General features: G+C 36.1%; 1 protein-coding gene across 1 annotated transcript in view; it reads left to right on the top strand.

Moving 5' to 3' along the window:
- The first annotated feature begins 126 nt into the window (after nt 1-126).
- LOC100740306 (uncharacterized serine-rich protein C215.13) overlaps nt 127-17,339 on the top strand; it is a 66,010-nt gene continuing 48,797 nt past the window's right edge. Inside the window, exon 1 of the mRNA XM_012390018.3 lies at nt 127-919. Coding sequence (XP_012245441.1) covers nt 863-919 — 57 coding nt within the window. The 5' untranslated portion in view covers nt 127-862. The remainder of the gene's footprint in view (nt 920-17,339) is intronic.

Below are 17,339 nucleotides of genomic sequence, written 5' to 3'. Positions count from 1 at the left end.
CTAGAGGGGAGGGGGGCGCGCGATTCGTCAAGCTCTCATGACGTTCCGGTTAGCCGAGGTAAATCGTAGGGAGCACACGGTGGCAGAGGTTGAGAATCGCGTGTTAGAGAGAGGGTAGAGAGGCGAGTAGAGGCGATCGGTTCTCTCGGATCAGCTGTGAGAGCGGCGTGGCGCCGTGTGCCGCGGCTCTGACCCGCTGTCAGTTGCCCGAGCCCTGTGCTACGGTTAGGACCGTGCAATCGTCACCTTTTAACGAGCACGAGACAAGCTTGCGTGATCATCATCGAAACGACTGGGCTCTCACGGCCGCGTCGTCTAGTCCTCGTTGCGAATCGCGTCGTTTCGTCGATGAAGATTGATCACGGTCAATCGAAACACGGTACAACTTGGAGATCAGGATCAAACGAACGTCGTTGATACGTGAACTGCTCGTTGTCCACGGTCGATTTGTAGAACGTGAGTCGGATACACGGATTAGCGAAAGAAACAGGCAAGAGAGAAACAGTGATCGATCGCGTTCCGTTTCGATCGATCCGTGTCGGGGCGCACCATCTGCTTGAAATCGTGCCCCATGATCGACTGGGATTTCTAAAGATCACGAGCCGCTCGTTGAAAGCTTGAAATTGCGCTTCGATCATCCGCGATCGTTGATCCTTACGTTTCGAACGTGCCGACTTGAGGGAGAAAAAGATAAAGAAAGGGAGAGGAGATTGCCGGTTCGAACATCGTGGTGGTTTTTGTGGTGGAAAAGTGATTCGAGGTTAATCAAAGAGAAGCTCGACAAAGCCAAGGGCCGCATGCTTCGCTAACAAGTCTCAGGATGGTCTGGTAGAGGAGGAGCCTGGTGGTTCGATCGCGAGAAATGGCGTGCGGAATATCGTTCGAAGCGACTGCCACGAGCACGGTACTTTTCCTGCTGGTGAGTAGCATTCTTTAAATTATCGTGAACACGTGCATGTGTTTCATTTGGATAGCCGTTTCTAATAGATTTGATAAGACGGTCACCGGTAAGCGGCACTTTCACTTTTTACGCGAAGTCCTGTACGGCAGAATAGGTAGACTCGTATTCCTGAAGCCTGGCTTTTTCATTGTTTATGGCGAAACGAACGTCACATCGCTCGTGGAAATACGTAATGTGTTGTACTCGTCGTCGAGAAGTTCGTTCATGTTCGGAATGTTAAATTTAAGAGGCGAGTTATCGGCTTTAAATCACTCGAGTTCGCGATGCTTTTGTTTACGTGCTCGAAAGACGAAGTTCGAACGTGAATTATTTTTACGAGCGGCTTAGCTCGTTCGTGTGGTCACTTGGTGTAAAGTATCGCCGGTACGGTTGAGGTACTTTCGAGATGCATTGTACTGTACCTAAACGCTATGTTTGGTAAGAGTAACATTCACGGTGAACTCGGTGGAATTTAAACTTGATCGTACGTATACCTTAGACGCACACAATTTCGTGTGCTATCTCGTTCTGTAAGCTTTTAACCAGAGATCGTTGACCCGTAGCGGTTTTAGTAGTAAACGAATAAAATATTCTGCAATGAATAATGAGTAAATAGAAATATTGTACATATTTTATTATTTAGTAAATATATTTATTTATTCATTATTGCCATTTACTCGGAATACACTAAATTAAATAGAGAAATATAATCTTCAATGTTTCTTGCACAATTTCTTATTAATATTATTTAATTATTAATTAATTATTAAGTAAAAAAAAGCTCGTGCATATTTATGAAAACGGATAATAATTGAAATCAGATGCATTTAAAAGAATGATATTTAATACCACTTCTTATAATCGAGATGCATTTACGAACATCAGGTATAACATTAATATTTATAACTTCCTGATGTTTTAAGAATGCGTAATCTCATTTCAAGATTTTCAAAACTTACGAAACACTTATGCATCGTCAGATTTTATACTCTCGGTATATATACTATAATATAACTTATGTAATTTATAAAATGAAAAATCTCAATGACAATCTGCCTAAGAATAGTTGTCTGTTTCATAAATTACATTTACTTTAAATAACTCCAAATTACATCACAGGCGTAAATGTCATGAATTCGCCAACATCAACCTTTGTTACGTCCTCAACGCGATCCGTCATATACTTTCTGAAACAACACCCTTTATATACAAACCGTGACATTTTGTCCGGTGATTTCATCAATGTTCCTATAGCATGTTTAACAATGTTTTACTTAATTTCAAAGTTGAGTATGTCTTTCGAAAGTAACTGTAGATACTATAAGGTTCTATATAATAATATTCTATAATATTAAGTTAGTCCTGTAATTTTGTCTTAAAATATTATATTTTGTAACTATTTAATTATATTTTACAGTACGATGATTATATATTGTTAACGGGTGAGCATTTTTTTAGCAATACCGTGTTAATGATGTGCAAATTACACCGGTTGAAATTGTTAATTCAGGTATTTGCAATCATCCCTATTACAATAGACTTTCACCAAGACAGTAACGCCTATTGTTAAATTCTGCAATCATAAATCATCTCGCTGCCCTGTATGATCTTTCGTTTAAATAGTAATGGAACATTTATACACGAAAAGTATCAGCGAAAGTTATCATAATTATCGAAACAATTAATTTTCAAAATATTCGAATTCTTCGTAGAACTTACTCACAAATTCAACTATATATAATAGTTGTCTTATGAACAATTTTATTTCTATTTGTTTCTCCATATTCTAATTTCTAATATCTTGAAGCACTGTAAATATGTCTAAAACGATATGCAAATTTTTATTTCAAGCAACAAAGAACTAAAATAAATTGAATTTCATATGAGTACATTTCTATTTATATATTTACCACGGTATCACATATATAAAAAAGATACTCGCACCACTCTTTCGCCAACTCCCTGAATTACCGATTCCATAAAAATTTTCTGACATGCGGATCACAACCTACCCCACGACGACACACTTAACCACATCCGGCGGCACTACCGATCGAAGCAAGGTATCCAACCCGACCACTCGACGATCACTCAAAAAGTCATTATCACGAACCCGTTAACATTAACCTTCACGCGCCTCGAGCGTGGACAGTTGCGCTGCCAAGAACACCTCTTCCTCGCACGCAAACCGTGACATTTCTCCGCTTGATTTCATCAACGTTGCCCCGTCATATTTAATAACGTTCAACGCACTCTTACAACTTTTCTTAAGATGACAACTTCGTTAAGACATTGACTGCCATGCGGATTTTATATATCTTGCCCTTGCTGTTGCGATCGATTGGAACATACTATGCCATAACAGTTAATTTTTGCAAAACATCGTATCGCATAATATTTCACTTTTCTTCTGACAACGTTATCCAAGTCATGAATTTTTATTTAGCCGACGAAACTCATCTTACTTTGATTATTCTAAAAAATTTAGTCACGTGGGTCATCGATAATCACCGTGACAGTCAACGCGTTAATCGTTAGAGAGCGTTATTCTATTACGGCTGTAATAAAACTATTCTATCTCGATGCGTGCAAGCGAATCTAGTGGCATTCACACACAGCATGACACACGCATCGGTAGGTGTACGACTAGAGTCAAGGATACAGGCGTTATCTCGCCGGTGATTGCTATACTTCACGCAGGATACACGGCGAATGGACGATTGTGCATGCTCGACCGAGGTTCACGTGCAAATGCACACACGTCGTCGCCGGTGAACGCTACTCTCGTTATGCAAGCTGGTGGAATGTTAAGCTGCCATGGTTCCTTCGGAAGATTACGCTTCGATGATTTATCTTGTGCAATGGAACTCGCAAGCACAGCTAGTTGAAACGTTCTGCACGAGATCCTGTCATATCAAAAATCGGCGCAAAGGTTCGATTCGTGATTAGCCGTGTCGTTTAATCCATTAAGCGCCAACGTTGCGTTAAGTCAACATTTCATTGGTTATTCTTTGCCAGTCCATTCACACGATGGAATTTTACTTCTCAACGGCGCGTTGATTAAGAGAAATTCAAACGATTTGCTAAAAATTTCTCCATTGTTACTTCTCCTTCCATCTAGATTCCATAATATTTTGGAATTTAAAGGAATTGGAATGTTTAGAGCATAACGATGAAAATATATTCTACGTACAAGTACTTTTATGAGTAAAAGTAGGATTCTAACATGATATAATTGGATATGAGAATCGCTTATTAGATCCAAAGATATAAGCCTGTTAAATGTGGATTATAAATTGACGAATTCCTATAAAACACCAGAGGTACAATTACATGAAAGCAAAATTTCAATATCTTCCATACTTTTTAATGTTTCTCAATATTTTAATATTATGACAAACGATATTGTTAAAGTTATAAAAATGTCGTAACGATATATGTTTAGTTGCAACAATAAATAAAATAACAATTTTGATAGTATCAAATTGCATAATTCTGTGTAACAATACATTCCCTTAAATTCCGGTGACACTTGACGTTAAGTACGAACTTATTGTCCGCTCGTTGCGACGAATAAAATACGAGTAATCGATATTCTTTTCACGCATTCCTTGAAACGCCAGTTCGCAAATTTTGTACATTGCACTCACTTTCTCTGCAGGTATTGGAAGAATATAAATCATTGCATTAAATTCACCGACCATTGTAACGCATTGTAACGTCCTATTCTTCGGAGAAACTGGAAATCTTCACGTTAACCTAATAATGCTTCCTTTGAACTTGTAAAGTAAATCCTACACACGTTCTATATAAGTATCGTATATTTCTGTAGCATGACACGGTGCATCTATTTATATAAACGTTTTATATGTAAATTTTAGTACAATATCATTCTTCAGTGTCTCGCAAAGCTTTTCCACGGGCACGCTTGATGATAGTTTAGGTATATTATATAAATAGTAGGATCTCGTGTGCATTTATTACGCTCTTGTAATGAACAAATAGCATGCTGTGCTTGCACAATACCTAACTACTACAGCTATTATTCTCGCACTTCAATATTTAGTCATGAACATCTCGTTACTTGTACTCGACCGAAATAACAAAATGTTAAACTGATTCTTACGCGTATATTCTAATTGTGTGTTTATAGAACGTATCTCGTACGTTAATTAATCATAACCGCTTACAATTAAGCAGCTAGTGACTTAGGTAGGTACTGATCATTCTAATAATTACACGAGTTTCTCATTATAGTACAAGTATAATAGAGATACCCGTGACGACTATCCGCACGTAATTATCTTTCATTGTAATGTTTCTTTAACCCTTTTAGTAGTATGTAAAATGTTTCACAATGTACGTGTATTACGCTCTGCTTACTTATTACTACACTGCGAATATCTGTACATTTATGAGCAACTTAAGGGTATAAGAATGTATATGACATACAAGAATATACGAAATACCAAAAGTAAAATATACATTGTAGTATCATAATGTTTAATGAATTAGTATATTATTCTATACTATATGCACCGTTTCTTTCGCTATTTTTTTGATATCTGCAACACTTTCTATAGTTTCTATATAGAGTACTTAATTCCTTTTTATCGTAGAAATTTCTTAAAGGTCAGATCAGTTTTCCGAAAGACTTCTTTTTCTTCTACCGAAACTTAATGAATCAAACTTACTACATCCATCTTCCAATTGTGAAGCTTCCACTCAAATATACTTCAATTGGAAACCAGAGTATTGTTCAAAATCACTGCTTTCAAGCGTCAGTGTGTTTCTCCGTTATTTTTAAAATTCCCAGCTCGTCAGTATCCCGTGTTCGTTCGAGTCGAAAAACTGAAAATTCCGTCAGGATAATACCGCTGTGGCGTCCATTCGAATTCCTGACGCAACACTCGCGGTGTCCCGGAGCTAAATAAAAACAATTAAAAGCTCGTATTACTGTATCGCGGCCAAAGAGAAAAGTCGAAGGAATTCAAGACAAGTGGGATAGCATCTGGGGAGGTCAGCCGAGGCAACGTGCGGGCCTCCGCGAGGACTATGTGTGTGCACGTGGCAAGAATCGCGCGAGAGTATCGAGCTTCGTCACGCAAGCGTAATTAGCGGCTGTAAAAGGGCGCCTCGCGGCCGATAGTAGTAACAAGAATTTCGGAGATTAACGACCGATTAACGCAATTAATCGGCCATGCTTCTTTGAAAAGTATTCGGCATGAACGCCTGATTAATAATCCACACGGCGCTTTTGATAATTACGAAGTGGCCGATCTCGATGCTCTGATTTCTATAAATAACCCGTAGCTGGTTACTGAAGGAGGATGGAGGAAAAATGAGATCAAAATTTCGATTACAGGATAAGATTGTTTGTTATGTTTTTTATGAGGCGAATTTATACTGTGAGATGATGTGGTCATCTTGTTAGGGATTGTGATTAATATCTTGCTTGGGGGTATTGCATAATATTTTGGCAATGATATTTTTAATGTTTTGTAATAAATTATATGGTTTTTGTATTATATCTCGGTTAGTAGGAAACTTTGTGAGTATTTATTTAGAGGGTTTCGTTATACTTTTTGTAATTTCAGTGATTTAAATCGTTTAGAATAATTTCCTGATAGAATTCTGAATAGATATGTAGTAGTTTGCAGTGTTAGTTGTGTTGGTTGTTCTATTTTCAGATTATTTCTAAATAAAGTTAAATTTTTGCAATGAGAAAATACGAAAGGATAAGACGCATAATATTATACAGAAAGTGTTTCCGCACTATTGAATTTACCATAGCATTTAAATACGAACAAACATATTTTTCGTGTCATTTAATAGTACTTTCTTACGACTGCAAAAATCTGATACTGTGAAATTATCCATTTTCGCCATATAAATTACCCAAGCTTGGAAAACTAAAAACCTTCAAATATTAAACACGAAATGAAAGCTAGAAATATTTCAATATTCATAAAACAAATCCATCAATTGTTCTCCGCGGTTCATTTACCACGTCAATAATCCGACGAGCTTCGTCCTTTTCTCAAAGTGATCTGGTCGAATTAAGACGCAACAAAGATGAACAGCGGCATCATTCGAACGTTAAAAGCGACACCACGAAACATTCGAATGGTTTTTTAATTCGTCCGCGGCTGCGATACGCGGCACTCCGGTGCAAAGTTTAATTAGTGGAGCATGCAGAAGCACGTTCAAAGGTCCAAGATAATTGGATAACGAGCAGTTTAAAAGACGATATACCGCGGTTAAAAAAGAGCAAACGAAGGTTACCGGCCATGGGGAAGTGACGACAAACGATATAGAGCGTGCGGGCCTGTCCCGGTTAATTAAATCGCGAAACGGCTGGAACAACGGGGTCCTGGAACTTGGCGAAAATTGATACCAACTGCTGATACACCCTGCTGTGTTAACGAGTGACCACCAATGTCCGGTTGGTGGCAAAAACTGGCGTACATTTGATGCTTGCGATAACTCCTTTAAGTATATTCGTAATGCCTGTATAGACAATGTTGCTACGTTTTGATCGCCTATGCCTTGGTTAATATCGCGAATCTCGAGAGCGCGGCAAAAATTTTGACGAGCCTTGCAAATCAGATTTTACGCTGGTACTCGATGTTATTTAGAGCAGAATTTGCAACATTAATATGACACAGTACATAACGTTTCTATGTACGGTACTGTAGATTTGTAGTGGTGGTAAATTTTAGCAAAGCTCAATGTTTGTTCACCCTGTTAATTGAGATAATCGAATTTAAGTTTGGTACATAGTAATTTATTTATGTTTTTCAATGTGAAATTGTACCATTAATTTTGATAATAAAATCTATCATCTTCATATTTGTACTAGATAAAAGAAACTTGTATATGAATAGTTCGTTACATGTAAAATGATTAATTTGATAAACACGTAAATTGTACTTAGAATATAATAGCTAAGTATACTATTAGATTGCGTTGAAAGATACGTATTTAGTGATGTAGAATACTTAACAACGATCTATCGATCTAAGAGAAATGTGCCTATATAATGAATACATAATACCTAGAAATGATCATAAACAATCGAATATAGTAATTTCAATAACTAATAAATCCTATCATCTAAACAAAATACTGTATAAATAACATAGTCAACCAAAGTTCTTCTACAGATACAAATATGTACATACAACTTGAACTCAATATCTCAGTGCAATATCCCTTTGCGCAATTCCTTACGCAATTTTGCCTCGCGTATGTAAGCCGCAGTGCAAACAAGACTCCTTCAGCGAGAAGAATAGAACGCATCCCTGCGAGTGACCCGCACGTCTCAGATCGTCGATTGAAATGCCACAGAGGGCGCAGTTCGAAAAATTGAACAGCAGGCAGACTCTTTGTACAAAGAGAAAAAGTTCTTCGACGGGGGGTAGACATAAAACCCGTTTAATAGAGGATGACGCGTTTTTCACGCGTGTCACGGCTCGTGGCCTTTGTTCAAAGGTTATAGTGACCGAAGGTCATGGTCAAAGGGGACGATCTTAGCCGACCAGACGATTGGTGCACGTGAAATTGATGTTCTACCCACTGGATTATATTAAATTATTATTAATTACGATTATTACCAGGTCGTACCATGCTTGTGATTAATGCTTGGATTACAAAGATACATTCTCTTTATCCTTTTTGTCTGAGGTGTCTCTTGCGAGTCGAAGTCGTCTGCTGTTTTTTTTTTTTTTTTTTTAATTTATATATTGCTTCGCGTTATATGGACGTTGCTACAATTTGTTGCATAGCTGACATTATTTATACGGACTTACGGTACCGATAAAAGGTTCAGATTCGGTAGGTATGTTTCAGTAGGAAGCAGTAAGATAAGCTGTGACAAAGATAAGCCGTATATCATTTGTGTTCATGGCGAGTTAGTAAATTGTAATTCATTTTGTACGGTATCTTAAAGTAATTAAAGTTAAGGTAATTAAATGTGATATGGCAAGTTTAATTTTGTCATTTGTTCTGTTTGTCACGTATCGTTAATAATTGAATCTGAGAAAGTAAGTGTGACTGAAACGACCTTTAATTTATCACTGATAAAATATCAGTGAAAAACTATGAAAAACTATGTTAAAGGTTCTAAAAAATGCTAATGTTTCCAAATGCCAGCGATTCAAAATCTTCATAACAGATCTTCCAAGCTTCGTCATGTTTATTTGTCGATGACAAGTTATTCTCTATCAGCCTGACCTAACATGTTCATCCTTTTATCAGATTCGCATATAACTAGCTATAGCATCACCTTGAGTTATTCATCGTATTTTCCTTCGCTTTCTTTTTCTTAATATTCCTATAATAGAGAGTAAATAATAATTATCAGCTTCATCTGAGAAGAGGAAAAATATTCGCTATTGTTACGGATCAAATATGTTCAACTTTTTACCATACAGAATTTTCATAAAGAATTTCCATAAAACTCGATAAGGGAATATTCGTTAAAATCAGGTTTCAAATAAAATAGTCATTACCTTAATGTGAAAAATTTTCATTTACTCTTGACTTGTATCAACATCTGTACGGATTACAGACTTCACACATGTATATGAGAATATATCACGCATTCCAAAGGTTGCAAAAAATGCGCATAAATCACTACACTCCGGTCACTACCTTACGGTTCTGTGTTTGACATTCGGTGATGCACCTACATGAAAGAACGAATGCCTGATTGACATTGAAAGATCGCGTTGAACTCCAATCTGCCGTTTTTCTGGCTCTTGTTTTGCCACAATGTCACGTAAAATTCTGCAACGTGATAATTAAGCGCCGTTTTCTTATACATCGATATATAAATTTCATATTTTGATTACTTCGTTAATTACAACTGCTTATCCTTCATCATCGTTAATTATCATTTTTTGTTTCCGCTAGTCGATGTATCGATGTTTAAACGTTTATAAGTTAATCTGAATTACAGATTTAATAAAAGTTGTGGAAAAATTAACGACATATGATATTTGATATTACAATTTGACGTAAATGTATAAAATAGTTCTTTATGGATTCAATAATAGCGATAATTAATGTATCGACAAACTTCTTCTTTTTAATCCTTACGCTAATAAATGACTTACATCGATTACAAGAAGTATTGGCACATATTCTTATTGGACGATGAAACGTTTTTTTATCAGATTTGCATTTCATTTCCGTAATATCAAATTTTCGTTTTCACGCAGGATGTTCAAAATACTTACTTTCAATTAACCAGTAAGCAAATGTTATAATAAATACAATGACGTGCCAATACTTTTCGTAGCCATTGTATACCGACTACGGTGTACGAAATATTTTTGATTAGAAAAGCATTTGAAAAATTTAAAGTACACGATAATAACAAAACTAATAAATGAATAGGTACTAAATTGATTTCGTTAGCATGTAATGGGAAAAGCTTCGTGGAACGAATTGCGCTAGGAGAAAGAAAGAAAAAGGGTAAACAGAAGAAACGATCCAGTTCTGTAGGAAACGTCAGGTCAATTTCACGCGGGCCACTTTTTGCTCGTCGTTAAAATCCTGCAGCCTTGCGCGTTGTTTCTAGAAACCATCGGTGAAAACCGGTCCATCGATATTACGAGAGACTTTATAGTCCTCTCCTTGGCATCGGTCGCCGATATTTCGCAGGATGATCGCAACGGTACACTAGAAAAGAGATCACGAAGACCGTTCTGCTACCAGATTCCACTGTTTCGTCTTTGTCGAGCGTTGATTGTCGAAGAGTGTTTTTACGACACTTGGTTGCAGTCCAACTCGTAAATGATCGCTGGAGAACATTCGTCGGTGGGAAGATTGAGATAATAATAATTTCGAGGGAACATTTGGACGGTAATGCAGGGTTGAAACGATGATGGCGTGAAAGATCATGAAAGCGTAAAATCTGACGATTCTTAAGGTTAGTCTAGCGTGTCTGTAGTTTGGATGTTAGCAATAGGTCACAGAATCTGGTACAGTAGATCAGGCTTTAATAGGGATGGCAATAATTTACGGTATAGATTGGTTTAATGAGAATTTTAAATGAGATTTATGGGCTTAATTTCACAAGCTTTCACAGCTCTTCTCAATTCTGTTTTGTTGCGAGATTTTATACTGGAATCATTATATCAATTCAATTTAACGTATGATATAAATTAATATCGTGTACATGTATTCCTTGATATTAGCGCTTATAATAGACTGGTAGAAAATAATACAAATTCTTTACATAAAACGAATTAGGAAACTTAATTTTGTATTTATGTTTAATTTACTTCAGGTATGCAGAGGAAGACGAAAGCATTCACGTTGTTTAAATACTGAAGTAGAAAGAGTAACATTTTTTTATACTATCAGATATATCGAAATATATACGAAACATCGGGATTCTGAATCCCAAAAGAGGATCGTAGAATAGGCATATCATACAGTGATTACATGATAATACTACGCGTGCTTAATTCGGCGTAGGTCGATGATAAGTGTTGTGACATCTAGGTACTGTATGTTGAAAGTTAGGTAAAAATTCGTGGGAAGACTGATTAGTGATCTCTACTTGCAAATTAATCCGAATTTTTTGGTCAACTGGATACATTGGAATGCCAGACGTGTCCCACATCACTCCTCGTAACTGTGCTCTGCCACAACGTAACAGAAACTTTCGTAACGCTCGAGTTCCGGCAATACTTCTATCGATCTTTCATCAAACCTTACGTTTATACTTGTAACACTTTTTCTCTCTTGCTGGAAGTTTGAATTGTTTTAGCAAGAGTGAAACGATATTGAAATCGAATCGATACTGTTACAACATGAAATGTAAATTACAAAAGATCGTACTACATGATTTAGTAAACTAAACGCCAGTGGGAAGAAGAATATATGTATACCTAGTAGGATTTGAATGTAGAATAATTTAGATTGTTTGTATATAGCTAATAAATATTAATGCAAACATATAATACGAATGCTACAGATAAGAAATACGATGAGACACAATTTGCCTGTTCTAAGAAAAGTCATATTTCTTAGATAAGCCGAATTTCTCAATCTATGAATAACGTAATACATCAACTATCATCAAGCATGTCCTATTGGAATGCAAAATATAGGAGGTTGCGAGAAAGATAATAAATCTGCCAAACAATATGAACAGCTTATTAAATTCAAAGGAAAATTCAATAAATCTAACGTTATTTCTATTCACGTCAAAACTGTACCAGAAATTGTAAATTACCAGATATTAGTTAACGATTTAGATATAGACTGTACAGCGTTGCTAATGATCTTTCATAATGTGGAACCAATAAGACAATTCTTTTCAATATATTCAATCAATTTTACATGAAAACTATCTTTTCATTTGATTTTGTCGAAAAAGTTATTGAGTCGCTTAGAAATCGTTCATAACCGAATTTGCCCTATTACAAGACAGATTATCTTACTCAAATCTCCATTCCTTATCGTTTGTTTTAAATAAGATAACAATTCACAATGTTTGTGATAATTTCCTGTCAGTTTCTCAAGTTGCTTAAATATTTAAATTTCCACAAGTGTTGAACAGGGGTGTATAAAAAAAATCAGCCTTCACAAGCATATTATTTTCACATTCCTTTGCAGCTCGCCACCAAAAGAACAATAAAATTCAACTATTTCTAACTTCTTTGCACAATTTCATAACATCGCCATAGGATTACGCGACACTATACCAATCCCAACGGGTGGAAAGTGCCGTTGTCTGTCCCGCAAGAATATTCCCAGTATCCAGGATGCATTTCTTTCTCCTGTCTGCGACCGCAAAATCTCGATGCGAGTTTCTTGTAAAGCTTGTAACGCTCTGTCAACGTTCCGCTGAAACGTCGCGCATAATGCGCGGCTTCTTATTAACCTTGTTAAACGTCGGCAGAAGGTGGCGGTGCCTCGATAAGGAAGCGGAAGAACAGAGAAGATAGGTCTGTAGGTTCGATGTACCGTTAGGAAGCATTAGGGGACGCGCGGAATTTGCGCGTTGCATTGTGGCGAATGTGTACCTAAGGTCGCTGCGGCTTGATAACGGTACAGTGTAACGGCGAAAACGACGAGTGTTTTTCGTCTATAGCACCGTTCAGCCTGGAAAAAATGTTAGCCAGATTTCATATGCCGGGAGGTCGTCGTATTTTCTTGAGATCAAGGATTATCTCGCAAGAATGAGAGAAACACGAGAGACCAGGTTTAAAAGCTTTTGTGGTATTTAATGCGTGTTCTATAGAGGCGAATAAAATTTTAATAATGCGTTCCGAAGATAAGATACGAACTTTCGTATGGTTGAGAAGACTAATTTGATAATCACGGATTTACATGTTTATCCTTATAAGTTAATAGAATATTTATTTTAGAAAATTACATGGGGTCCTATCTTATAGCGTAATCAAATCCTATCTTTCCGTATTACTATACATTCTCTGTTTAAAACATCGGTTTGATTTTAGAATGATGAATCTTTGTTTAATTAGACATTCCATAATGGGTATTCTATTCTAAACTCTGGAAGAAAATATTTGTAAAATCATATTGAACGTATTCCGATATTTTTTATTTCGGTATTTAGAATGCAATTCTCTAGTTGCATTTGATGTATTCGATGCTCTAAAATTTAACATCAGTTTCATCGAAACAAGTGCATACATTGTTTAGTTAGTCTATAACTTGTTAAGGTACTATATCGTGCATACGCAGCGATAGATGTAATCAAAATATCAAGTAATTTGTAGGACAATGAAATTATTCTTTATTGTAATGTAATCATTCTCAATTCACCCTTTACTTTAAGCACTCATAAGTATATAAGATTTAAATTTGATTGACCCATAAGGAATTTTTAAAGGATTAGTCGTGCAATGATATGATGCAGCACTTTGCCCTTGTTGTCACATGAGAACGAATCACAGACAACGATCCCTTACCCTCATTTCCTGTGTCACCAATGAGGAACATCCGTCGATAGTTCATAACAAGAACGAAGTGCTTTTGTTTATTACTAATTCCGCCTGGTGTATTGTCAAGTTCCTGTCATTGCACGACCAAATGTTCATCGCGACAAATTGATTCAATCTACTTTTCTCTACACAATACCTCGTCGTTCATACTCGAGTCAGTTTCCTTTTATGATCCTTTGAATCTCGAATATTCTTGTTTTTTTCACTACATTTTTACTCCACATATATGAATAATTAATTAATAAATAATTAAGATATCAAATGGTAATACAATGTCCGTTATGATGAATTATCATAAAAATTTGTTGCAATGTTTCAGTGTTTTTATTGCTATTACTACTAGGCAACAATTAACGCGAAAATGAATTTTCCAAACTGGTTCGTAAATCAAGAAATTTTTCAATCAAATTTCATTCGCACATAAATTCATTTCGATTCAAGAATAATTAAATGGAACTATTTTTATTGTTTATTTTAATATCTGTGTCATATATTATATGCAAGAATTCTTTTTTGTCGCTGATATAAAATGCACTTCATTTGCATAACTTTTATAGGAACCGCAACGATATATGTTTACATTTTTATAGCAAAGCAATGCAAAATAATGCAAATTAGTCCACATTGGAATGAGAAGTTATGGGTGGCGCCTAAGCGGTTGTTTCAAAAAGATGAGTAGACATATTATTACCATCAAAAAGGAGGAACGAAAGAAACATAGGTAGTTAAATTAGTCTGCAAAATATTTACAATTTAGCATAAAATAACAGATGCGTAACTCTGTGAGTATGTTAAAATAAACTAATTTTTAGGTGAAACAAAATACTATTCCTGTTCGCTCGTTTCATTCTTTACGTTATTGAATACTCGTAGTCAATATTATTGTTATAAGAATTTGTATCGGACAAAAATAAAAATTTCTCAATTATTTGAATATTTTGGTGAAATCGAAAATACAAAAAAAAATCCATTGATGCATTGACAATTAATTTCATAGTTATTCCTCACTAATTATGTCTAGTATTCTTAGACTCGTTGCCCTGTCATGTAATAATCTTTGTAACTTATTAATGTGAAATTACTACAATATACCATAATTGGAATTCAAGTAAGAAACTTTTCTCTTTTTCTCTAAACACGGTGACGGTATAATGTTATTTCATTTCACTTTTAATTCTAACAAAGATCGTTCCATTGCATCCACAAATTACAAGAATAAAAAGTTACATTATCTGGAAAATAATAATACTACCACGATAACATGATCGATAACCGCCTCGTCTCTCTCAATCTTCCATAAAAGTATCTTTCGTGAATACCTGTAACACTCGCTAGATAAAAATTCTCCCAAATCATTCGAGCACCCTATAACTAACTGCTAAAAGAAGAAGCCAAGCGGAATCAACAATCAAGTTACCTGTACCACAAGAGGGCAAACAACCAAAAAACGCAGTAACAAAAAATAGAATATTAGAAATGAAGAGAAGCACAAGATTAAAAGTGTCGGGGAATGTCGGCGGGATCAGAAACGCGCGTTCCAAAGTGCGAAACTTTCGCCGCGCGAACAATTCTGGAAATAATGTATGGTGGGCCACACTCGGGACGACGGACGTGCTCGTGTTGGCCGTATAGGATGGCGCCAGGTATTTTTAGACTCGTACGATAACAACGACCAGTCGGATTCCAAGCGAATAACTGTCCCAGGCAAACGAACCACCTTGCAAAATCCCGCTGTCGCTCCAAGATCGTCACGCGGCATCGCTTACAACCACCCCCGCGTCTAGGTTTCTCGCCACGCTTCGCGTCGATGCGATATAAAGCTCGAAAAATGTCTGCCTACAGCTCGCTGGCCTCGCTATAACTCACTGTGTTTTAACTCTAACAGTGTAACGCGGGACTCAGGCGAACCGTTAAATATACAGTGTGTTTCGTAGCTGTAAAACCATCTAAAACTTGCAGTTTTTATATGCGTGTTTCATTACGTGTAACGAAGTATCGAGGAACAACTCGTACATTTTAATTGAAGATAATTTTAAAAGGTTAAGAATCTAAGGTTTATTTGCTTCTTTTCCAACAAGGATGGATTATGTAAACTGGAAAAATGAAAAACGAGCTACTACAGCTCATTTCTAAGTATAGAAACAACGTGACAGAATATTCTAACATAGAGAAATGGAACTCGGGACGAATTAAAATGAAATTCCAACAGTAACTTTTACAAGTTTGATGGATTAAACGTTGCTGTGCTACATTTTGTATATCTCGTACTTGTATAAGAATTATATTATATAGTTATGTTATATATTACATATTTATAAAATAGATGACTCTTTATCATCTGTATTAGAATTATGCCAATATCTATTTTTTTACTAGATTATTTTCTCCTATCATTTCTATCTATTTATCTCTTTCACACATCTTGTAACATAAGATATTATTTTCAACTTTAATTTTCTAGTTATTTAAATAAATTATTTAAGCGGATCTCTTAAGGTTCTTATCTTAAGAAATTTTGCATCCACAATAATTTATACAATTCCGTCGCACAGTTATACACGTTTACAAGCGAACGTCGTAAAAATGGTTTCTATATATCGACCAAGTATGCAAGTGGTTCCACATAAATCGTTTAAAGTAACGTTAATATCGTTCGCTTTTTATTTCATTCTTTATTGGAACTCGTTAAAAAGCTATTAAAATATAATGCAAATTGACGTCATTGTTTTTAAACACACTGTGATTCACGTTAACATCGATCGATATGCGTTCTTCTGTCGTGTAGCGTCGACATAAAACTAAAGAATTTTAACGAAATCATCAGTAGATCCAGCTCAGGCCAATCTGACGATCAAACAAAGAGATAAACCTTCACTTCGTGGCAACAGATACGAGCTACGAGCCACAAGTTTGCCTGTCCGCCCCGTAGTATTGTCATAACCGTTTCGATCGGTCATGCCGTAACAGTATTGTTTGTGCAAATGTATCTATCGAGCTTCGACTAAAATCCGCTCCGTGTCATTAGGCAATTTATCGGATAAATCATTGCGACACTTTGAAATTGATAGGCGGCATTGTCCCACGTACTCGCGATCTCTATGAAAAGCCCGCTCGAGCGTTAGATCTTAATCACAAATAATTATGAACAATCTCGATCGTCGTTTGCAGATGCCGAGCTCTGACTATTAATCGGTCGATGTGCGTGGTCGCTATGGTAAAATCGATTCTAGATAGTGGAAAATGTTCTTGTAATGAGTCACATGGAAATTGCCGGTAGTGAAAACAAATTGCACGTCTATGCGAAAGATTTTATTACGTTTATGGATTAAAGATTCTGCAGAATCGACGTGTTTAGGATAGTAAAGAAATTATATCTATCGTTTAAGCTGCTATTAATTTTGCAACGTTGG

Source organism: Bombus impatiens, unplaced genomic scaffold, assembly GCF_000188095.3.
Source record: "Bombus impatiens unplaced genomic scaffold, BIMP_2.2 scf_0673, whole genome shotgun sequence".
Classification (NCBI taxonomy): Eukaryota; Metazoa; Arthropoda; class Insecta; order Hymenoptera; family Apidae; genus Bombus; species Bombus impatiens.
This window is presented reverse-complemented; position numbering and strand designations above follow the sequence as displayed.